Source organism: Caloenas nicobarica, chromosome 2 (genome assembly GCF_036013445.1).
Source record: "Caloenas nicobarica isolate bCalNic1 chromosome 2, bCalNic1.hap1, whole genome shotgun sequence".
NCBI lineage: Eukaryota > Metazoa > Chordata > Aves > Columbiformes > Columbidae > Caloenas > Caloenas nicobarica.
Window position 1 is genome coordinate 106,409 of NC_088246.1, and position 25,291 is coordinate 131,699.

The following is a 25,291-nucleotide window of genomic DNA, read 5'->3' on the forward strand; positions in this document are numbered from 1 at the left end:
TGGTTCCCCTCAAAATGCTTGCATGTAGCCCAGTTAGTGGAGTCCTAAACTAAATAAGATTTCAAGTCATTCACTGTCTGGCAGCCTTGCAGCCCCTCGCTATACTCAGTCTAAGACTGCACGATTTCACATTTTACTGTAAAAAGAGTTCCAAATGAGGCCATTCCCGGTGAAAGGTCTCGGGCAGAGAGGCACAGCTTTGTCCTCACACCAGTGGTTTTGCATGATGGCACTGCCGCCGTATGACTGCAATCAAAAGAGACATGTTCCAAGACATCTCTGAACATACCGGACAGAGTCAGTCTGTGGCACCATTAATGTGAGAGCAGAGGTATTAAATAAAGGGGTGGAAGAGAAGACTATCTCTTCTGAGACTGGACAGGAGAAACTTTTAAGTTCAGCTAAGAAACTGGCAAAGATAGCAGAAGATAAAAGGACAATACCACAGCAAAATGCACTGTTCAGAAGAACTGCCTCCCTTCCGTACCACATATGAATTTGATTCTCTTTCCAAGAAAGTGAAAGAAAGCAGATGAAAAGGAGTAACCGACGAGTGGATTTTAAGTACCTCATCATCTGGACAAAGAGTTACAGTTTGGTAGCTGCTTTTTGGACTACAAATCATGATGGTCCATTAATTACAAACTAGTCTATGCACTACAAAAATGAGGGGGAGGGTAGATTTAATGAAGATGTCCCTGTTTTCAAGTAAATATGGTATAAATTCCCATAGTCTGAATTTGTTGGACATTTACAAAGAAGATGATTTCCAAGGGATACGTTCTCTGTGCTATTTAAGGCTGATAGTGCTTTGTAACTCAACAGCATCCTATATAACCAGTATGTACCGTGTATGGGGGAACTAAACAATTCATAGTAAGAGGCAATTCACCTCTGATCAAAATGTGAGACCAATCCAGGGACTCTGTTAACATCTTGAAGAAAAGAGGAAACTGCCACACTATAACAAAATTAGGCTTCTTGGATTCTTATCCAAAAAGGTTAACAATTAGGGAAGTTCTTTTCAGTGCTGAACCCTACTGGCACACAGAGAAACATTTAAGAAATCTCATATTTTACATATATGCTTATTGTTAGTGCCACGTTCAAGGCAGGTATCAGCAAAGCACCCTTAAGTTCTTTTCATTTTCTCAGAATGCCCCATTTGTCTCTTTGCCCTCAGCTTTGCTAACACCACTGATATTAAGGATGCCCAAAAGCTCTTACCCGGGGACAATTCTCTTCCTCTCAGTACAGCACATCGATCATACCCATCTAGCGATACATGACTCAGTCTGCCTTTCAGTTCAGGGGCAATGGAAAGAGGGAACATTAACGTTTGCAGAAGAGATGTCCTGACTTTACTTCTTTCTTCCAGAGGGGCTCTTCGTTCCAGGAATGGAAATCCTCTAGGTTGTTATTTCACATAGTGAGATGGCTTCTTGCACTGTTCCAGCTGGAATAAAAACTCTATTCAGGAATATAAAGCATTCCACAGTTGTAAGAAAAACTATCTTGCCTATTTGCAGAGAAGTTACTATTTGAGACTCTTAGGTAACATCGGATGTGAACTGCATTTATTTCTCTAAATCTGTTGTCTCCTACAACACTCATTTCAACTGCCCCCATCAATGCCACCCATGATTCTGTGCATAGCCCATTAGGATTTGCTGTGTGGTGTCTGAACTTTGCACTAAAACTTAATGATGTGCATTGATGAATGAACCTTCAATCTTCTTTAACACTGACACTTGTGTGGTGTTTTCCCTGGCCTGAAATGGTTTGAGACACCCATCATGGGCAAGATTTTCAAGGGTCACTCTAAAGCTGGTGGTCTGACTGGTGTGTTGATGGTACATTCTCATCCAGTCAGGAAGCAGGTCCATGTGTAACAGTGAGCTAAGGAACACTGAAAAGTCCACTGGTTTGGTGGTTGTGATGCCAATGGGATCTTGTGAGCAGTACTTATGTGTTGCGCACTCCCAGAGATTGTTCCAGTTCCTGCCGGCGCTGCTGGATCTGAAAGAAAAAGACAAATGGTGCAGTTCAGCAGATTCAATTGTTCAGTGGCAGGAAGATTCATTTATAAGCCAGCAGTGTGGATAATTCCTTCATACCTTGCAGTAAAAATATCTGCTCACGGCCTCTTGAGACCATGGCTCATGATAAAATTCAGCTCTGCGTTCTTCCTCTGGGTTTCCAACTACATCAGTCATCACCTGTGACAAAAATAAAAACATTTTTCACTGTAGCTCCTCTACCACACAGAAAAACATTCAGATTTACCTAGAGTCAAAATTTATCTACATTAAAAATGTTCAGGACTGTTCTCTAAGCCCAAGGCAAAGGGCAATGAATGGTATGTGTGCTCACTACTGACACAAGGTGGTTGCTTACGAACTGTGAACAGCTCCTAACCCCGCTCCTCAGCTGTGCCAAGGAATAATCCCAGACACCAGGAGCTGCCCAGGCTGAGTGCCATGATCTCTGACAATTTAACAGCATGGGCAGTTTAGTTCCAGTGCCCAGGAAAAGTTCCCCAGCACTGTATATCTTATTAGCCTATGTATCCAAAGAATCTCAGTTGTTATTCATACACAAGGTAACAGCTTGAAATTGTTAAGGTATTCACACCAAATTGAAGGACAACTCTATACCAGCGTTGCCCTTATCTCAAAGCATATCTTACCTTGATTTCAAGGGAAGTTCTGATGGGGAAAGCGTTAAGTAAAAATAACTCTATTGAAATGCAAGGAGCAGAAAACTCTAGTAAATCCCAAATGGACAAAGTCCTGAGCTGATTTTTCAGTCTCTACGCAACTGCCAAGAAAGCAAGATTTGAAAAACCAATGAGTTGTTTAAGGAATCAGTGGATGGGACCACCTGGAAAACTGCCCTTAAAGATGAAAAGAGCTGAACAGAGCTGGCAGCTCTTTAAGGACATTTTTCTTGTAGTGAAAGAGCTCTGAATTCCCATGTGTAAGAAGCTGGGGAAGGAAGGCAAGAGACCGGCATGGCTCAGTAAGGGCCTCCTGGTCAAACTGAAGTGTAAGAAGGAAATGCACAGGCAGCGGAACCAGGGACACATGTCTTGGGAAGAACATAGGGACACTACTCAGATGTGTCGGGATGGGCTCAGGAAAGCTAAGGCACAGCTGGAGCCGAACTTTGCAACGGAGGCAAAGAATAAGATGAGCTGTTACAGGTACGTTGGCCAAAAAAGGAAGATTAAAGAAAGTGCACCATCTCCCTTCCATAAATAAGACAGAAGAACTGGTGACAACCAATGTGGAGAAGGCTAAGTGAATCAACAATTTTTGTTTGCCTCAGTTTTCAATGGTACTCTCTCTTCCCACACCTCTCAAGTCCCTGAACCTCAAGGGGCAAAGAAGTCCCTCCCTTTGTAGGAGATCAGGTTTGAGACCATCTGAGGAACCTGAACACACACAGGTCCATGGGACCTGACAAAACACATGCCCGGGTCCTGAGGGAACTGGTTGGTGTAGTCACTCTCCAACATATTCGAAAAGTCCTGGCAGTCAGGTGAAGTACCCAGTGACTGGAAAAAGGGAAACATCACACTTATTTTTAAAAAGGGTAAAAAGGAGGACTCCGGGAACTACCGACCCGTCAGCCTCATCTCTGTGCCCAGTAGGATTACGAAACAGTTCCTCCTGGAAGAGACGTCGGAACATATGGAAGGCAGTGAGGTGGTTTGAGACAGCCAACATGGCTTCACCAAGGGCAAATCATGCATGACTAACCTAGTGGCCTTCTAAGATGGAATGACTGCATTGGTGGATAAGGGAAGAGCAACTGATGTCACCACCTGGGTCTGGGCAATCCCAAGTGTCAATACAGACAGGACGAATGATTGAGAGCAGTCCTGCAGAGAAGGACTGGGGGATATTGGTGGACAAAGATTAGATATGAGCCGCCATGTGTGCTGGCAGCCCAGAAAGCAACTGTATCCTGGGTGGCATCGCCAGCCCTGTGGGCAGCAGGTTTGGGGGGATTCTGCCCCTCTGCCCTGCTCTGGTGGGACCCCCCTGGTCCAGCTCTGGGTCCCCAGCACAGGACACACATGGACCTGCGGGAGAGGGGCCAGAGGAGCCCCAGAAATGACCCGAGGCTGGAACAGCTCTGCTGGGAGGACAGGCCGAGAGAGTTGGGGTGCTCGGCTGGAGAAGAAAAGCTCCGGAGAGACCTTAGTGTGGCCTTTCTGGACTTAAAAGGGGCCCATAAGAAAGACAGCAACAGACTTTTGAGCAGGGCGTGTTGTGATAGGACAAGGGGTCATGGTTTAAACTAAAGAAGGGTAGATTCAGATTAGATATAAGGAAGACTTTTTTTTTTTTTTTTTAATGATGAGGGTGGTGAGGCCCTGGAACAGGTTGTCCAGAGAAGCTGTGGATGCCCCATCCATGGAAGCATTTCAAGGCCACGCTGGACGGGGCTCTGAGCAACCTGGTCTAGAGAAAGATGTCTCTGCTCATGGCAGGAGAGTTGGACTAGATGATCTTTGAAGGCCCCTTCCAATCCAAACCATTCTAGTATTCTGTAATTCTATTTTAAAAAAATGACTAAGTCTCCAGCATCACAGAATCAAGGGTAAACATAAAATATTAGCATTTTTTGCAGAGTAGTACTGTGCGATCACAATTCTGATGCCAGCAGGGCAGAACATTGTGGAAAAGACCCTTATGGGACTGGTTGTCAGTCAGGGAGAAACTGAACAACTGTTCTATGTATGTAGGTAGAGAAGCTCTCCAAGCTAAAGGCTGATTTACTTAAACATTCTTTCAGATGCCTGTCCCCTTTTGAATACAATATAAAAACTAATAATCCTAATCTTAACAGTAAATTTTTGGAGGACTATTGGCTACAAACTAGATACGTATATCAAAACACCCAAATTGTGTTATTGTACCATACAATGCTCCTGGTGAGTTTTATTTAGCTTTATTTTAGTGCACAGCCCTGCATTGTGATCTGACTGTCCAACCAGCCCCATTAAGCACCACTGTTTCACTGGAGGAGGAACACAGCCTAAACTGTCTGTCCTGCATACTCATTGTCTGTTTTCCACCAATTTTCCATCCTGGATGTTTTAGCTATACACTCTATATAGACTTAAATAAAATTCTTACATTCTGGTTCTACCATATCGTGGTTTAGACCCAACCAGCAACTAAGCATCACAGAGCTACTCACTCAACCTCCTCCCAGTAGGATGGAGGAGAGAATCAGAAAAGCGAGAAACTCACTGGTTGAGATAAAGACAGTTTAGTAAGTAAAGCAAAAGCCACGCACACAAGCAAAACAAACCAAGGAATTCATTCACCACATCCAATGGGCAGGCAGGTGTTCAGCCATCCCAGGAGAGCAGGACTCCATCACGCATAACAGTGACGTGGCCAGACAAATGCCATAACTCCAAAAGTCGTCCACTCCTTCTTCTTCCCCCAAAATATATACTGAGTATGACATCATATGGTATGGAATACCCCTTTGGCCCGTTTGGGTCAGCTGTCCTGGCTGTGCCCCCTCCCAGCTTCTTGTGCACCTGGCACAGCCTGAGGAGCTGAAAAGTCCTTGGCTGCTTAACAACAATTAAAACATCAATTTGTTGTCAACAGTCCTCTCATACTAAATCCAAAACACAGCACCATACCAGGAAGAAAATTAACTCTACCCTAGTCAAAACTAGGACACACTATTAATTCTTCTTCAAACCTTAGCTCACCTTAAGATCCCTACTTTGGGACCGGAGAAGGTCTTGGATGTATCCTTTGGGGTCTTTGGAGAAACTCAGCATGAAATCACGTTGTATTTTTAATTGATTTATGGATTCAATTGTCTCATGAATCTGACAAAAAAAACCAAAGCAGATGTTACTTCATTCTTCCTGTGCTCCAGTGACCCTGAGGTCAAACCCATTAGCACCTTTGTACTTTGTGTAACATACAAAGGTGACAACTCTGCACCGCAGACCTGTGCAGGATCCCAAGGCTTTTTCCCTTCAGAGAGGGAGTTAACCACAATCCTGCAATTACATTCAAGTTTCACTTGTACTTCTGCAATACAAGTACGTACAGGATTCTTCTTCACTTGCTGTGTTGACCTGCTGGATGGCACACTGTATACAATACTGAAGAGCTACCATGTCACTGTACAATGTAGTTATTTCCTGTGTATAATCAGTCTTTCTGCCAAGTCTGGGATTTTTCATGAAAGGTGCTATATAAATCTGTCTTTAAACAGTGCCCAATGCAGTTATTCCCCTGGTTAATGGTCATCATATCTTCAATATTCTGCTGTAATCCTTAAAATTTCTAGTGATTGCCTGATCAAGTCCATGTTAAATGAATTCACATAACAGCTATGACTTGCAGACTTTTTCTTTTAAGAAAGACTGTTAAAGTCACAATGGCTGCAAAAAGAAGAGTGTGAACAATGAGAAATCAGGAGTATGGAAGGTTTATAGAAAGTGAGTCATTATCTTCAGAAATATTAAGAAAGAAATGAGGTTTAACCAGCAGGGAGAATGAAGAGTCCAAAGAGAAGTCAAGGTCCTACAATCATCCTGGGTACCAAAATCAAGTATGATCAGTGGGAAGACAGTTAATGAATCATTTGCATGTACACATTTAGTAAAGCAAACTTTTGCTACCCTGTTCCTCAAAAATTCCAGTTTGAGATTGTAAACCTATCTTATTTAATACCATGTATACATCTATTTTGCCAAAACAGCAGATGTGGCCAGGCACATGGGAGACAATAATCCTCCCCTGAGCTGGCCATGCCATCAAGGCCACCAGAGCAGGCACAACTATATGGTATGTTAACAGAAGAGAGCTGCTGGCAACTTAAAATTATTCCTTATTTGGGAAAAATGATGTAGCCAAGCTGGAGAGAGATCTGCTGGCACGCACTGAGTTTCCACTAGAGGACTCTGTGGCAGCACAGTAATAAACGGCACAGATTATAACAATGCGGCAGTCAATGCCTGTTTACCCAGAAGTGACTTCAGCAACTTCACTAATCACAGCCCTCTGCTGTAGCAAATGCTCAAAAAAGGTGATACAGACCTGGGAAAAGGTGAGCTGGACTGGAAACCACAGTCCTGTGCAAGCTGCAAGCAAGCCTTTGTAGGCTGGGAACCAACCAGCTGAGCAGCCGCCTTGCTCAAAAGGACCTTTCTCAAGAGCCATAAAACAAAAGATGCTGCAAGAATTACCAGAATCCATAGGATTGCCAGTGTCCAAACCCCTTTAAAATCGCATGAAAAACAGAGTTTAACATATTAGTTTGTATTAGAGGTAAACAAACAGAAACTGGGCCTGATTGTATGTCACAGGAATCCTCGCTGGCCCACGATGTCACACCTTTTCTTCTTCCCTTGCTCGGAGAGGCCACTTCTGCTCATCCCTCACCAAGACAAATCAGCCACTTACAACTGTGCCAAACCTGGCCAACTATCCCCACGACACGAGCCCCTCAAACAGCCCGCAGAGCTCGCCACTGCTGTAAGACACAAACTACTGTTTGAAGAGCGCACGATCCTCTCTCAATAACACTGCGAACAAGTCTGTCAAACTGCTCTAACTGATTTTTCTGCCATGCATTTTCCATATTCACATCTACTGCAGAGAGCTGTTCTGCAATCATGTGTGGAATCATTACTGAGGGGGCTAATTATTGAAACTAGTTATCAAGGATACACTTATTGAGAATAAAGTTATATCCACACCTGCAGCATATAAGGCAGCTGTGTGGTGGGGAAGAAATCTGCTCTGTGGTTCCAGTCCCCCACCTGGCCTGCATGCTTGGATGGCAGCGCATGGGGATGCCCCGTGCGTCACCAGTAACAGGTACGGGGAACAGAGCGGCGAGAAGGGACCGCGGCCAGAGCCTGTGCAACAAGGCAGGTAGAGGAACCAGCTGGTAGAGCTGCTGCCGGTTTTAAAAGAGAAGGTTTAGCTGCTGTCAATTAAAAAGGATAAATGTTCAATTCCATCCAAAATGGTAGTTACTGAGCCAGAAATTTGTCCGGCAGATGAAATTTGCTCATTATAATCTCATCACACCACCAAACACACCTCCATCTCAAAAAATACCCAACTCCCGCACCCTTTTGAGCAAGTGCAGTGAAGTTTTTACCTTAAAAATTGAAGCGAGAGTTTTTACACCAATCAATAACAAAGGTATGTATGACTAGAGTCACTCAAGCTCCACCTAAACATAGAAAATAGTATAAAATACCATAGCAGTAGAGGAAGGTGAGGGAAGACACCGCCACTGAGAAGTCAAGGGAACAGCATAACAGGACTTCTGGGACCAGTCGACAGGCTGATCCTAGGATCAGATAGGCTGAGCCTATTTTCACCCAAAGGGACGCTCTTGGGTAAGATTTGCGCACCCAGTTATACCAAGTTTTCCCCAGGACACTCAGACTTCAAGCTTGTTTTGTAATCACATTAATAGTGCTATATAGTCATGTTAGAATTTATACATATTGAGTACCAGTACTTATTTCTTGCAGCTAACGTGTTTTTTATAACTAAAGTGTATTTTGCAAGTAAAGTGTGTTTTTACAGATGGTGTATTGATCAACAGCATCTGAAGAAGATGTACCTGTTGTACCATCTAAAAGAACTTGTACCTGTTGCTTTAATAAACCTCATTATTTGTGGATCTAGTCCTGAGAATTTCTCATTGAATGCACTCAGACTTATACATTATATCATTCATGAATCTGGGCAAGCGTGTAAATTCAGTGGTCACAACTGCCTCGCACTATCAGTGAATCCAATTGTGTGAATCCAACGTCATGCTGGAGCGGCTGTTGAGCAGAACCAGACTCATAGTGCTGACTTGAGGTTATCTGATGTAACTGGGCATCACTCAGGGGTTCAGCTCAGCCACTTCCAGGGTCACAGAGCACACGCTGAGGACACGCTGGAATGCAAGGGAGCTTAACTGCTGCTAAATTAATCCTCTTAACACAATACCGTGCATGCACAAAACACATCTGGATATGAGATTCTATTAGCTTTGCCTTACAGTAATTTAGCAAGAAACCATGACCTCTCAATAAAAAGTTAGAGTTGAGCAGTTCAGATGATTCTGGAATGCCAGGGGATGCATTATACTACCTGTGAAACTCTGCTTCTATCACCTCAACAACCGCGTGAGGCCCTAGATCAAATCCTAGGCAGGAACACCACTCACCCCTCTGTATTCCCATTGCAGTGGCCAATTCACCCCTGAAAGCACATCTGACTGAGCAGTCCCTGTCTCACAACTTCACTGTCCTTGATGTGTGACACCAAACCCACATGCAGGCACACAATGAGTATATATGCCATGTGATACTTTACTCCTGGGCTGGTACCTTGTTGTCCAATGCTGTAATCTCCTGTTGGTTAGCTGTTGAGAGAAGAAAACTACTCATCTGTCCCTTTAGTGGGTCTTCAACTTCTACATCTATGTCATAACAAGCCGTCTTCTTCTGATCGTTGGGGTCAACGCTACAGGGAGTATAACAAAAGATCATGAGAACTGCCAAAATGAATCACAATAAATTTCCATCCAGCCCAGAATACACTTCAATAAAGCGTGTTGCAGATGCTGTGGAAAGAGTTTAAGTACGGGGTACCTTTATATATTTGTATATCCTAGTATATCCTCTCATCTTCCACTGGTCAGCATTCAGAGAATTTTGAGCTGGTGGTTTTGTCCAGACCGTCAACTTCAATAGCTACTAACAGACATAGTGTTCATTAAATTGTCCAACATCTTCCTGAGACCTGTTATAACTCTGGTCTCCAAAGCAATGCCCAGCAGTAAACACCATTCTGGTGTGGTTTTTGCTTGACTGCATCTTTTTTGGCAAGTACAACTATACACTATCATTCCAGATGTGAGCACGTAATGACATTTTATTTGGTTATCAGTTCCTTCTTTAATAATCCCTAGCACTGTTAATTGGTTTTTGCAGCTATGCAGCATTGTAATGATTCCCAGCTACTTCTTAAGAGGTAGCAGTGAACTTGGGCACCACCACTTGGTTTGCAAAGTTGCCTGCTTAATTCTTCAAAGAACATAGGCAGTCAAGCCTTCCTGTTAGAGAAGCTATATTGACTCTTCCCCAACATATCACATGTCTATTAACTCCATTCTCTACTACAGTTAGTACTGACTGGCTTCCAATATCCAGGATTAGTCCTGGTACGTTTTTGGCATCACATTAACTATTTACCACCCTCTGGTATTCAAGGAGATTTCAGTAATAGGTAACACATTGTAGAATCATTTAGGTTGGAAAAGACCCTTAAGATCATTGAGTCCAACTGTAAACATAACACTGCCAAGTCCACCACTAAACCGTGTCCATAAGCACCATGTCTACACAGGTTTTGAACCCCTCCAGGGATGGTGACTCCACCGCTGCCCTGGGCAGCCTGTTCCAATGCCCCACAGCCCTTTGGGGAAGAAATTGTTCCCCAGATCCAACCTCAACCTCCCCTGGCGCAACTTGAGGCCGTTTCTTTGTGTCCCTGTCTCCCCTCAGCTCCTGTTCTCCAGCTGAACCCCCAGCTCCCTCAGCCGCTCCCATCACCCTTGTGCTCCAGCCCCTCACCAGCTCCGTTCTCTCACCTCGCTCCAGCACCTCAGGGGCTTCCTTGGCGTGAGGGGCCCAGAACTGCCCCCGGGGTTCGCAGTTTGGCCTCCCCAGTGCCCAGCACGGGACGGTCACTGCCCTGGGCCTGCTGGCCATAGTGTTTAATAGAGTCTTTACAGTCTCAAGCTAAGCCAAAATAAATCTGGAAGTCTCGCACTGAATTGAAAGTAACTAATTTTTAGGTTCATAAAATCACAGAATAATGTACAGTAGAAAGGATTTCAATTCCTTTTTTTCCCTCAAAGTGGATTCAAACTCTTGTTCATCTCCCCTTAGGAAAGAAACCTGACCAACTTTCTCAATGGTATTCTCATAGGGATAAAAATGATAAGAAGTTTTCCATTCTCCTAGACAATTGGTGCCTTTCTATTGAAATTAATTCAGAATTATATAGACCAGAATAACACAGGGAATGACCACACAACAAAGTCCAAGGTACTCACCTGGAAGTTATAAAAACTGGATTCTGGTCCCTGCTACTATCGCTGTTTCTGTATTTTGTATAGTAGGTGTTTTGCATACAGCAGCGCTGAGCCGACTGGCCCGCTTACCTGATGATATGGTTTATCACGATAGGGTCTGGTGGCAGCAGCAGGTTAGTGAGTCTCTGGGGAATTTCAGAAAACTTTAGCCGTGGACAGTCAAAGATCTGAAATACAATAAATCCTGTTATCCTTGCCCAAAACCTAACTTGCAATTAAATGAGGAAGTAAGAAATCAACAGTTCAAAACAAAAGTGATTTTGAAAGCTATTAATATAATGCTGGTTCTTTGCACAGATTAAATTTTTGGTCACTTCTGTCCCTGCAAATTGCTGCTGTACTTAAAATCTGGGCCAGCTGACAGACGCATCAGACAATGACAATTTCAGGCTTCCCACTTCTGGTTTAGCTGCTGAAGGGCACAGGCCACTTTAACTGGATATCAGGATCAACTGAACACTTTCTCCCTCACGAACAGTTTGCAGCAGCATATCATAAAGAAAACTTTTTATTATTATTATTACTATTATTATTTTCTTTTACCAGAGGAAATATAAAAACAGTTCGCCTTTTTTTTTTCCCCCAAGGCATGTTTCCTGCATTATTTTGTGCTGAAGAAAAGTACAAAAAGACACTTTTGGATTTTTAAACCATTTGCATTTTTTTTCCTTATTTTTTTTCTTTTTTTTAAATAAAGGAAAAAGAAGTCAATATGGTTTTAATTATTTTTAACCAGAATGTAAACAGCCTCTTGAAAGGATCCACTCCTTTCCAACCAACATCTCATGGTTACCTTCTCTTTACTATGGTTCAGAAGCTAAATATGTATTGAATTCAGAAAGAAAAAAATCTTTTGAAAAGGATTAAAATCTGTAGTTTTTGGAAACTTTCTGTGAGTAATTGCGGTGCGTTGCCATCAATCTAGAAACATTCCTTACTCCTGGAGTTTTCAGAATTATTATAGCCTTTTTGCCCTACTGGGATTTTTAATGCTCTGAACAGAGGAACTTTTCTCTAAAGATATTCCATTTAAACTGACTTTAAAAAACTCTGAACTATCTATATATTTGCCTAAAAATATGCCATTATGTGGAGGCAATTAGTAAAAATGTTGAGCCTCTTAGGGAAACTACTTCCACTTGACAGAAAAGAGATACTGCTTGTAGCATTGTATCTGTAACATCAACAGACACATGCTTTGCAGCGCTAGAGACAAAGGATGCAGGCAGGGTTGAACAGAATGGGCTGTCAGGCTGTGGAATGGGCATGTGAAGTCAGACTGTTCAACCAGGATGCTGTGCTTCCTCTGATAGAGTATCATCTGAAATCCGTAATTTTCTGGGGTGAGGGAATTTGGTAGCAGAAGTACCTAGAAGCCAGCCCTGGCTTTTGAAATACCTTTGGACCTTTTTCCTTGCCTTTGGTAGTAACACAGTGGATTTCAAATGTCCCAGCTGATGTAAACAGATTTTCTAAAGAGAAAAGGATCCTTCTCCATCAACTCTAAAATCTGCCTAATTTGCTGGACTTACCTGCATCCAGGAATTCAGTCAGTTTCTAAAGAACAGGGAAGTAACCAAATCTACTGAGTCTGCAACTCACTCTTTATTTCAGTTCTGAATTCTGACACTTGGTAGAGGTGTCTGTGCAATTCCCACTCACACCTCTGCACACCGAGCTCCATCCAGTCAGTCACCACTGGCTCAACACTCACGTCAAACTCCTCATGTGGGTGCCCAAGAGACAAGAGCTCTAGGAAGGGAAAAGGGAGCAAGGACACACACCATAGTGAGAGAAGGGGTGGGGGACTAGGAGCTAAGGCTGGATGGAATTTTAGGAACTAAGGCTGGATGGGATTTCCCCAAAGCTTCTCACATTCCTACTTAACTGGAGCTCATGGTCTACACTTACAACCACTGGCTCCGAAGCCTATATGGCTGTAGTAATTCTGTGTGTGAGGTAACGCACACAGTGACAGTTTTTTAGTCTGCACTGTACTGTGTCATTAGCTATAACCACAGGCACACCAGCACAGGATTTGGAAAAGCTGGCATACCAAATGACAAGACGGATATCCTTTCCCTATTCCTGTTTAGGGAATGCTGGATACGCTGCTGTGTTACGTGCTGCTCCGCTAAGCGATCTGTGCACTCCAGCGACGACATCTCTTTTTCCAGGAGTTACATGCCTAAAATTATACAGTCTACAGAAATACCGTCAGACTGGAACGCATTCCTAACCCAATTCATTTACCCTCCATATCTCAATCCTAGAGTACCAGGGTGAAAAACAAAAAAACTCATCATAAAATGTTTCCTTGGATTTAATGGGATTCATTGTCTTCAGTACTAACATCAGCTGTGAAAGCAGGACAATTCTGCCAGAGACCCAAGGAAAACGGAAACACTCAAACACTCAAATCAATCCCCTTTATGATTTAAACCTATTCAAGCACTGCTTTCTTATGAAAATATTCCAGATTAGCCAGCTCTTGCAGAGAGTGAGGTTCATTCTCCTAGAAAACGAACCTGCTACTTCTCAACTCACTGATCTTCTGAGGATGGGCAGACAATTGTCTGATGGTGTTCCTGAAGAGTTCTAACACAACGGAGACCCACGAGTTAGTAAACCTCTGATGAGATACATGAAGAGCAGATGGCTCCAGCAAATTTTTATTCTAGCAAAGTTCTTAAGCTGATAATTAAAATAAAGTGAGAAGGCCCTCCTGCTTCCCACGAGTACAGTATGAACTGCTGTACTGGATGCCACAAAGGATCTACTATACATCTACTGTACTATCCTGCCCTTGACAGTGGCCAGAAGTGGATACTAAAGGAAAAATGGAAGAACTGGAGGCACACATCCTGGTCCTTCCCCAAAAAAGCTCTCCCAGTCTCCACAGCTTTGCAATTACCTTGCATTTCTAACAGCCCAATATTTTTTTTCCATTGGTTCGTCACTTTTGGAACCTATATACACATTTGTAATGTCCTATCACAACGGGTTCTTAAGTTTAACTATGCTCAATTCCTTCTGCTTGCTTTTAATTTGCTACCTGCCAGTTTCAGTTGATGGCCTCTAATTATTTAGCAAAATAAACGATAATTACTTCTGTTCATCTTTTCCATTCTGCCAATGGTTTTTCAAATCTTTGTCACATCCCCTTTCCATTTCGTCTTCAGGCTGGCACAAAGAAAACTGAGTCTAAACTGGCTAAAGATGAATAGAGAATGGAAATCAAACCTTCTAAGAAACAGAGCAAACAGCTTTCTAATTTTGCCAAAAATTCTTATGTGGTGTTAAGATTGAATTTTCACTATATATGAAAAAGACTTCATGCTGTAATTTTTTTTTAAAAAATACCCCAAACAATTACGTGACTATGACTATATAATCCATATCACTACCCATGAATCTCAGTTATTTTGTTTTATTTTGTATTTTCAAACGTGGAAAAACCCAGTGCTGCCTTTATTTCAAGCATTGGTCACTTTAAACGATGGTAGGGCAAATTAATAACAGAAAATCAAAGTTTAAGAAGAAAACTAGGACACACCCTTCATTGCAACATTTACTTCCAATGCTCATTAAAACACTATTCATTTATTATAACTGCCAGTACCTTCCCTAAACAGGGGTATGTCACAAACTACCTTCAGGTACTTTCAAAATAAATTAGGTAAGCCTGAAGCTACACAAAAACAAAGCAAATTAAGATAGTGATACCTCAAATCACATTACCCTTATGAAATAAATATAATCATATTTACAGAAAAGGTGGAGGTGCCTCTAAGTGGCCTTCTTGTTTAATTCTAGAGGTCATTGTGAAAAAGCTCTAGTCTTAATGTGCTACTTTCAAAACATCATGCAGATTGTTGAGGGTATTTTACAACATGAAGCAAACTTAGGAAAAAATAGCTTTTCTAATTATATCTCCCAAGTCTTCTGCCCTTCATAAACAGGGAAAGAGAAGGGAAGAAAACAGGTCTACATATGATTTGGCAATCAGAATCAGCAGATAGATATTCTATGTTTCTTAGTAGAGAATGATACATTCAGGTAAAAAACCCCAGTAAATCAATATAGTGAAACAATTAAAGAAAGTCGTCCTTCCTGGACAGGCCACAACTTATGTGGCACTGAACCACTGGATGTGGTCTTTTGACACCAGTACATGAGAAGGCTGCTTAGTATATTAGTTGTAGTGACTGTTGAAAGCCATTCAATACTGAAGATATTGCAAATCAGTAATTTTCATTCATCCAAAATTTGCGAATGTATATTACAGTTTGCCTCTGAAGAGCTACTGTGTCCAAAAGGGAGTTACCTGCTGGAAGTACTTGTCGCAGTTAATGTATTCCTTATCATGGGAGTCTTGCAGCTTATTTGTTTTTATGTACTGCCAGAGAGCTTGGATGATGGCTGATCGGGTCTGTGTGTGTATCCCCAGCAAACGGGCTAATCGTGGGTCTAGTTTAAACTGTGGAGGCTGTAACAGAAAGAGAAGGAGATGGAGATGGCAACAGAGAGAAAAGCAGATACACAGGTATGAAGTTTCAGCTTTAATTCTCGGGGGACTGTGCTCCTCAGAAGCAGCACCCTGCTCAGTGGCAGAGACTGCAAATAAGTTGCTCAGATGTGTAACACTGTCAGTGCTCTGCAAGAACTATGTCTGGGGTTTGAAAAGAAAGAGGGACACTCCACGTGTGCTACGCACACAGTCTATCTGTGTCACATGCTTTAGATACTAACAACTTGCATTCAGACTCGGGAAAGAATTTTGCTTTTCAACACTGATGTATGGTTTGACTTTAGGGAGTAGGAGAAGGAAAAGAATGGTCCTTCCTCTGAGCTACTTGAGGTTAACCACAGATAGTGAGAATGAGGTCAGGACGATGCCTCTGCTGTTGCTAATAACTACTCAGCTGCCTCACATCAGCAAAGTACCTCAGAACTGTTTCTCAGGCATGTTCCCACCATTCTGCTGCATACCAGAAAATTTACCCAAACACAACTAATCAATGGAATATATTTACCGTCCTGACCTTTGTGATACAACTCTTCAACTACTCTGTTCTGCATCTCTAGTAATACACATTCCTTAGATACCTTGGAATTTGGTTCCTCTTCAAGTGTGCACCCATACTCAAGTTTAATATTTGCCACATCATTAGGCAAGGATTACTCTGTTGGGTGCTAGATCACTCAAAGCCAGCTTTATAGCAAGACTTAAGGATAACAGAACATCTGTTTTAAAGCATGAATTTATAATAATGGTGAGCACGACAAACATCATTATATTGTCTTAACAATAAAAATTCTCACTGGCTATATCAGCATTGCAGTAAGCTCATACGCTCCCTAAAAACAATAAAATTTTCTCTCTGCTAACATAAAATGGAGTGTCTTTATCCTGGACAGATGCTATTTGCATGGAGGGGAAAGAGAATGGCACAGAATGAGTTCTTAGAGTTAAACGATCAAAATGTATCCGAGACTGAACTGCCATTGAAGAGGGAGATCCCACCTCCTCTCAGCAGTCCATTTCTATCCACTTCCTTCAGACAGCAACATTTCTTTCAGGGATGGTTTCAGTCAGATCGGTGAGCTCCGCAACTGCAAATCTCCATCGTTTGTGCCATGAGAATGGAGATTGTGGCAGTGCATACCCACAACTGAAACGAGAGTGGGTTTTTGAAGCAGCTTAGCCTTATAACATCTTAAACCAGCGTGAAACTGTGCCCAGGAACCTCTTTTATATTGCATCCCAAGGCAGAATAATGTAATCTTGCCTATTGTTCAGGTTCGCGACCACTTGAGGAACCTGAACATACATAAAGCTATGACACCTGATGAGATGCATCCCAGAGTCCTGAGGGAACTGGCTGGTGTAGCTGCCAAGTCACTGTCCATGATACCTGAGAAGTCCCAGCAGTCAGGTGAAGTCCCTGGTGACTGGAAAAAGGGAAACGTCACACCCATTTTTAAAAAGGGTAAAAAGGAGGACCCTGGTAACTACCAGCCTGTCAGCCTCACCTCTGTGCCTGGGAGGATCACGGAACAGATCATCCTGGAAGCTGTGCTAAGGACATGGAGGACAGGGTGCTGATTCCAGACAACCAGCGCAGTTTCACCAAGGGCAAGTCCTGCTTGAACAACCTAGTAACTACATCAGCAGACAACGAAAGGGCTACAGATGTTGTCTATCTGGGCTTCCGTAAAGCCTTTGACATGGTCCCCCACAACATCTTGGAGAGATGTGGATTTGATGGGTGGACCATTCGGTGGATGAGGAATTGGCTGGATGGTCACATCCAGAGGGTGGTGGTCAACGGCACCATGCCTGGATGGACATCGGTGACAAGTGGTGTCCCTCAGAGGTCCATACTGGGACCAGTAATGTTTAACATCTTCACCAATGACAAAAACAGTGGATCAAGTGTACCCTCACCAAGTTTGTGGGTGACACCAAACTGAGTGGTGCAGTCCTGAGGGACGGGATGCCAACCAGAGCGACCTGGACAAGCTCAAGAAGTGGGGCCATGTGGAGCTCATGAGGTTCAACACGGCCAAGTGCCAGGTCCTGCACCCAGGTCAGGGCAATCCCCAGTACCAGTCCAGGCTGGGGATGGAGGGGTTCAGAGCAGCCCCCGGGAGAAGGACTTGGGGTGCTGGGGGATGAGAGATGGGACATGAGCCACCACGTGTGCTGGCAGCCCAGAAACCACCGTGTCCTGGGCTGCGTCACCAGCAGGTTTGGGGGGATCCTGCCCCTCTGCCCCACTCTGAGCCCCCCCTGCAGTGCTGGGCCAGCTCTGGGTCCCCAGCACAGGACACACGTGGACCTGCGGGAGAGGGGCCAGAGGAGCCCCAGAAATGACCCGAGGCTGGAACAGCTCTGCTGGGAGGACAGGCCGAGAGAGTTGGGGGGTTCAGCTGGAGGAGAGAAGCTCCGGGAGACCTTAGTGTGGCCTTTCCGGACTTAAAAGGGGCCAATACGAAAGACGGGGACAGAGTTTTGAGCAGGGCATGTTGTGATAGGACAAGTGGTGATGGTTTAAACTAAAGGGGGGAGATTCAGGCTGGACATGAGGAAGGAATTGTTGCCCTGAGGGTGGTGAGAGCCTGGCCCAGGTTGGTCAGAGAGGTGGTGGCTGAACCATCCCTGGAGCCATCCCAGGCCAGGCTGGACGGGGCTCTGAGCAACCTGAGCTGGTGCAGATGTCCCTGCTCATGGCAGGGGGGCACTGGGGGAGCTGGGAAGGGCCCTCCAACCCAAACCACACTGTGATTCTATGATTGGGTTTTTTTGTTTCCTGTGACTGGATGAGAGAACTGACTTGGCAGTTAAGTTTCATTCGCTTTCAAATGGATTAGTTCCTTGACCTGTTTGTGCTTAGTCCACAAATACAACAGAACTAATAGTGACAAAAGAGAGAAGCATGGATGCCCAACAAGGCCTAAGAATAACAGCAAGTATAACCCTTGTAGGGCAATGTTGTCTTATGCCAGATTAGGATGACAAGGTGACTAAACTTAACAAACCAGGAAAGCTGTGTAGTTTGCTCTCAGAGGCTGCCACAGCTGCACAGGTAGTTCAGGTACCATGAGCGAAAGCCACTCCTTTGAATTTCTGTATGAAACCACACACATAACTCACGTGCATCTTTTCTGACTATTCTCTAAGAAGCCGGTGGTGGAAATGTATATTCTTTCTGTAGGTGGGCAGTGAAAATACTAATTATCATAGTGCCAAGAACAATATTTTGCTAGACTGTAACAGAAACTTACTTGATGTGCCCCTTCACATTTTAAATAATCTGTCAGTTTGGTATCACTCCAACCTCAATGGATTATGCGACATTTTGAGTCCAAGTGTATTGGTTTTTGATGTATGTGACAGGATGAACTTGTTCTACTGCACTGTGTCCCAACAGCTGTATTTTCTATGCCAAAAGCAGTGCACTGACCTGGTAGTCCAACATGAGGAGCAATGTGCACCGCACGCTGACATCACCAGGCCTTTTCACCTGGAAGCCATCAGTTTCCTGGGTTGTGGGAGTTCTGTGCCACTGCCAGAAGAAAAAACAAGTATGACGGTCAGTAATTTTTTGACTGATGTCCATCGAGGTGCATCTTGAACAGTACACCGTGCAAGAATAAGACAAGTACAAGCCTTCTGAAGATTTTGCAATTAAAAAAACCCCAAAAAAACCCCAAAACAAAACACAACCCCCCGCCCCGACAATTTCTTGCTCTGCCCTTACGATTCAGCTTTAGTGCATAATCTGTTCTGCTGTTAGCATGCTCTAATTATTTGGAAAAATGTGCAAAACTTTTAAATAATTTCATGCATTCTGTTCTAAGATGTGCAGTACATCACTACTATATTTATGGTTTTAGACTATACAGATTTTGTTAGTAAACGTTCTTAAAAAGAACTGAATTTTGAAAACACTGAAAATACCTTAAATGAGAAAATGAATGCAAGGTATCCTAAACTAGGTAGGCAGCAGGCACAGAGCTGTTTATCTGTGCTAGGACCAGATTTGTCTGCAAAGGATGCACAACCTTCTTACCTCCACAAGGTGGTTGTCAGGTCCATAAAGATCTTTGTCCAGTTCAATAACCAAACTCTTAAAAAACGACGAAAACTTCCGTTTCTGCTTGCTGAGCTGTACAATCAGGAGAAACAGAAATCATTACGCCTGCATGCATTAGCTTGTGTTCTATGCTTCCTTCTCAGGCTCTCTCTTTCTCTTGATCATTAGTTCCCATACAGATCACAAGTGTGATCAATCTACTCGAGTTTTTCCTCTGACAAATGTCTCTTCCCACAGCAGGTGGGTTTGACTACGTGATCTTTGAAGGTCCCTTCAAACCCAAGCCATTCTATGATTCTAAGGCCACTGTATACCTTTAATTTTAACTGCTTGGGTTTTTTGATGAATGCCAATTTCTTTGTCTGATTTATCAGATGACAGCAAATTTCACAGATTAATCACACACTAAGTGAAAGTATTTCCTTTTACACTCTGCCTTTCCATTTAATTATCCATATTCACTGATTATTACACAGCTCATACTGTCAATTAAACACTGGGAGCTCTATAATCATATAATCTGACTTTCTATACAATATAGTACAGAGAACTTCAACTAATTTCTCCTTTGTTAAACAGAAAATCTTTCAGAAATCATAGAATCACAGAACGGGTTGGGTTGGGAGGGACCTTCAAAGATCACCTCGTTCCAACCTCCTGCCCAGGGCAGGGACACCTTCCCCTAGATCACATTGCTCAGAGCCCCATCCAGCCTGGCCTTGGACACTCCAGGGATGGGGCATCCACAGCTTCTCTGGGCAGCCTGTTCCAGGGCCTCACCACCCCTGTGGTGAAGAATTTCTTCCTTATATCTAATCTAAGCCCTCTTCCAGTTTAAAAGCATTACCCTTTTTCCGATCACTACATGCCCTGCTAAAGTCTCTCTCCATCTTTCTCATAAGCCCCTTTAGGTACTGGAGGCTGCACTGAGGTCTCCCTGGAGCCTTCTCTTCTCCAGGCTGAACACCCCAGCTCTCTCAGCCTGTCTTCGATTGAAAATTTGCCAGTAATTGAGACACTATTTTGTTCCAACAAAGAATCTCTTTCTTTCTTAAAATATAGGCTTCAGTTTCTAAAATGAATTTGTCTAACTTCAATGCCCAGACATTACGCTTTGTCACTTCTTCATCCTTCAGCAAGATTATGATTCTAATTCACGTAGTTACCTCCACACAGACATGCCTTGAAAGCTCTGCCCACTCCATACACGCACGTTCTCCATCTGTTTATCCTATCAAATACTCAGCTGGCGAAGCCTACTCAAATAGGTGACACCTTTATTAGGAAAGTCCAGCCTTCCCTGAGGAAAGCTAAATCCATCACCGAGGTTTCTGAGGACTTCAGAGTAATGACATTTTTCTTCCATCCTTGCTCTGACCATCCATTCATCCTCTTGCCCTCCCTATGAATAAAAACTCATGTCTTTATCGATGATCTGGACAAGGGGATCGAGTGTACCCTCAGTAAGTTGGCAGACAGCACCCAGCAGGGTGGGAGTGTTGATCTGCTGGAGGGCAGGAGGCTCTACAGCGGGATCTGGCCCGGCTGGATCGATGGGCTCAGCCCGACTGTCTGAGGGTCACCAAGGCCAAGTGCCGGGTCCTGCACTTGGGTCACAACAACCCCATGAACGCTGCAGGCCGGGGAAGAGCGGCTGGAAAAGGACCTGGGGGTGTTGGTGACAGCGGCTGAACATGAGCCAGCGTGTGCCCAGGGGGCCAAGAGGACACAGGATCCTGGCTGGGACCAGCACCGGCGTGGCCAGCAGGACTAGAGAAGTGACCGTCCCTGTGCTGGGCTCTGGGGAGGCCAAACCACGAACCCTGGGGGCAGTTCTGGGCCCCTCACGCCAAGGAAGCCCCTGAGGTGCTGGAGCGAGGTGAGAGAACGGAGCTGGTGAGGGGCTGGAGCACAAGTGTGATGGGAGCGGCTGAGGGAGCTGGGGGTTCAGCTGGAGAACAGGAGCTGAGGGGAGACAGGGACACAAAGAAACGGCCTCAAGTTGCGCCAGGGGAGGTTGAGGTTGGATCTGGGGACCAATTTCTTCCCCAAAGGGCTGTGGGGCATTGGAACAGGCTGCCCAGGGCAGCGGTGGAGTCACCATCCCTGGAGGGGTTCAAAACCTGTGTAGACATGGTGCTTATGGACACGGTTTAGTGGTGGACTTGGCAGTGTTATGTTTACAGTTGGACTCAATGATCTTAAGGGTCTTTTCCAACCTAAATGACTCTATGATTCTATGAGCTACTCGCTTCTCCTTGTTATCCTACTCCTCACAAGATGCAACGCCTGCTGTAGGCCCGATTCATCGCACCTCTCGTGACCTGAACCTGGCCATATCTTTTAAGGGAATTGTCTCAGGCCTGTTCTCTCCACCTGCTCCAGCCTGTCCTACCCTTATGTCTGTGCCTCATTTCCTGCTGTCCTTCCTGCCCCTCCCCGACATTCCCATCATGGCCTCATCCCTCACCCTGTCTGGACACGGCACCTTCCCAGCAGCAACAAGCCAACACTGCCGTTCAGGATGTCTTGTCTGAGCTGACGTCCCCAATAAAGTCCACCACCCCCAGGACAACCTCTAGGTCCTTGCCAGCCCCAGTGAAGCACAGGTAAGTCATACGTCATCCAAAAGCTTCCCCTCCACTCGCAGCTCCCATGAAGCAATGCTGCCATCAGAGTCGTCAGCATCAGACTTTGCGGGATTAAATGTGTTGGAGATGTAAAGTCTCAGTTTCCGCTTTTGCTGTTACACAAATAAAGAAAAGAAAATAACACATCCAGTTTAAGTCCAAGACCCAAGGAAGCCACGGGAAAGGTGATAGTTACACATTTATTAGAGAATCTGCATGTTTAGTACAGTTGTACTAGCTTATACTAGAGTTTAAGATTTGGTTATGTATAAGAAAATAAACTGAAGACCTGAATCTGAAATTTCCTTTCAAAAACTGTTGGCTGCACAAACATGCTAAGGTCCACTCTAAGTGAGGAAAGACAGGAGGCTGCAGGGCCAAGCCCATGAGAGTAAATATCCTGTATTTCTGGATTAGCTACTTGAGAAATCATTGTAAGAAAAGCACGATGTGATGCCCTTCCTGTGCAGATCGCAGCCAGATTGCTAAGACTCAGCTGCAAACCTCTTGCTACATGAACGTCTTTCACAGTTGCATCAGTTCAGATTTGTAAATGTCGGTCACAAATATAACTGATGCTGCAAACTGCACACCAGGCGCATCTCTGCCCATCTTCACTCTACCGTCACGCAGAGCCTCGTAACAGTCTTCCTACAGACACACACCCAAATATTTGCTGTGGAGGATTTGTGAAGTAATTCACATTTCTAAATTCACAACTCTTCAAATTAACTTGCACATTTTATGCACTGTTCCTAAATTTTATCCCCACCCAGATTATTTGAAAACCTGTATCTATATACATAAGCAGCTTTTCTTCTTTCCTCGTGGATACTCTACTGATATTTCAGGTTTATATCACCGATTCCATTTCCTCTTCTTTTGATTTCCAAAGACACTATCTCCACTCTCCCCTTTGCCCTGGAAACTCCTCCTCTCCTCATATCTCCCCATATCCACAAAGGAACCGAGTCTGTTTCCCCCGAGGTCTGACATTTCATCCCTAAGACCACCCTCTGCAATAACATCCTTATTCAAATCTGAGTATTTTAGATGTCTTCCTTTCTCCTAGCTTTCAGGCTCCAGCCTCCTTGTACAGTCCACCTAGAACCAAGTTAGTAACAATGTCTGACTCCACTGCGAAATGCAAAATACCTCTCCTCGACACTTTCTGCTGTTTTCTTTTGCTAACCCCTTACTGTTTTTCTTTCAAGTTGTGCACAAGCCAGATGCAGCTCACACTGCAGAACGAGTCTCCTGGTGGGTTCCCTGCACTTTCACTGCTCTGCCAGAGTCTGTGTATTATTTGTTTGTTTCTCCCACATCTCTCCCTCCAATTCACAGTGTTTTCTTCTACACAACAAATTTTCTTTCTCGAATTTAATCCTTTCCTCACTGTAACCCCTATAAATCGGCCACTTCTTCCCTCGCTGTCTTTACAAAGGAACTTAGAATAATTATGAATAAAACTCCTAAGTAATGGCTATTTCTGAAGTTATCTTTTGTCCTGCTTTCTACATATCTTGATTTTAGATCGCAAACTATTTAGCCTTTGCCTCCAACATGTTACAAACAGTACTGACAACCTGTAAGTACTGTGGAATGCTCAGCCCTTGGTCTCTGCTGAGCAAAGACGTTCCATCCAAAAAGCAACACGTGGAACCTGCACCCTGGAGATGTCTTCAGATTTTGGCCCTAAAGGTACTGCAAATTTGTTACACTATTAAGGCAATGATTATCTTCCAAATGTAACCACAGAGAAATCCTTGCTTCTGACTTACAACAAATATCCAGGAAATCAATCAAACAGACCAACTGCGCAGCTGCAAAAGGACCCAACACCAAATGGGCTTTGAATCTAATAAAAATCTTTGTTAGAATATAAAGCAGAATAAGGGAACATAAAGAAGAAAAAGTCACATTTTCTGGGTATGATGCAATAAATAAATCGGGTTTGTAAACCAAATTTTCTCTGTGCACACGTCCTTGAAAATGTTTCATTTCTTCAGGCTTGCTCTTGTTCCAGCAACTCTGTGATTTCCTAGGTTGCAGAAAACTTGGTAGGGTCATTTCTGGGGAGACACAGAGAATCCTCTTTTCATTCCCAACTTTAAGACCCAACTGTGTCTGTGCTATTGCCCTCTCTGAGGAGACTCCAAATTTCTGCTTTTTCTTCTGTCTCCTCCCTCCCCAGGCAGCCCCTGCTGCTCTTTGCCCGCTGGCCGCCCTGCCCTACGCCCCGGCCGGTGTGATCCCTCCTCCGGGCCCTGTGCACCCCGGACAGGCAAACACGAGCCACCACCCTCCGACAGGAACCTGCAGACGGTGTCAGCCACCACAGCTGTATCACCAGCCACTCCAGACCTGACCCGCGAGTGCAGACAGACCTGCCAGAGATGCTCTGGTCTAAAACGACAGCAGTCTAAACAAACTGTGAACAGGGCATTTGGCCGTGAACACTGCTGGAGCAGCCAAACGTCCTCTGTGCATCACTGTATGGACCCAGAAACACTCCAGCCTCCTCAACTGCCTTTCTGAAGCTGTTGCCGACATGTCCACCTCCTGTTTGCTCCCTTATGGGCTGCTGCTCCATTTTTTCCTTCTTTCTGCCCTTCCCAGAACTCCCACTACCACCGCTTCCTTATACATGGTTAGTGTTGCCAGCACCATTGGCTCCTCGTAAAAGCCACCAGGGAACAGCTCTGCTCAGGGCATTCTGGAGGGCTGGCTAAGTACAATATAACCCAGTACCCAGAGCCAGACAATGGCACTTGAACTGGGCCAGCACACGCTTATCACCAACAGTGGTAACATGCACTTTGAGCAGTGGTGTTAGAGAAAATACATTTAGACAACCCTAGCAAAACACCAGAACCACAGCTCCACAAA

General features: G+C 44.2%; 1 protein-coding gene across 7 annotated transcripts in view; it reads right to left on the bottom strand.

The window, feature by feature from the left end:
- Positions 1-1,555: 1,555 nt before the first annotated feature.
- The window catches only part of SMARCD3 (SWI/SNF related, matrix associated, actin dependent regulator of chromatin, subfamily d, member 3), a 98,977-nt gene continuing 75,241 nt past the window's right edge, over positions 1,556-25,291 (bottom strand). For 6 of the 7 annotated variants that reach the window (XM_065627663.1, XM_065627664.1, XM_065627666.1 and 3 more), the window contains 9 exons: positions 22,393-22,515; positions 19,749-19,844; positions 19,140-19,241; positions 15,497-15,658; positions 11,239-11,336; positions 9,398-9,533; positions 5,747-5,869; positions 2,118-2,219; positions 1,556-2,019 (listed from right to left, as the gene is read on the bottom strand). In XM_065627663.1, the coding sequence (XP_065483735.1) occupies positions 1,966-2,019; positions 2,118-2,219; positions 5,747-5,869; positions 9,398-9,533; positions 11,239-11,336; positions 15,497-15,658; positions 19,140-19,241; positions 19,749-19,844; positions 22,393-22,515 (996 nt within the window). In that variant the 3' untranslated portion in view covers positions 1,556-1,965. The remainder of the gene's footprint in view (positions 2,020-2,117; positions 2,220-5,746; positions 5,870-9,397; positions 9,534-11,238; positions 11,337-15,496; positions 15,659-19,139; positions 19,242-19,748; positions 19,845-22,392; positions 22,516-25,291) is intronic. The other variant, XM_065627668.1, reaches the window with a different exon arrangement.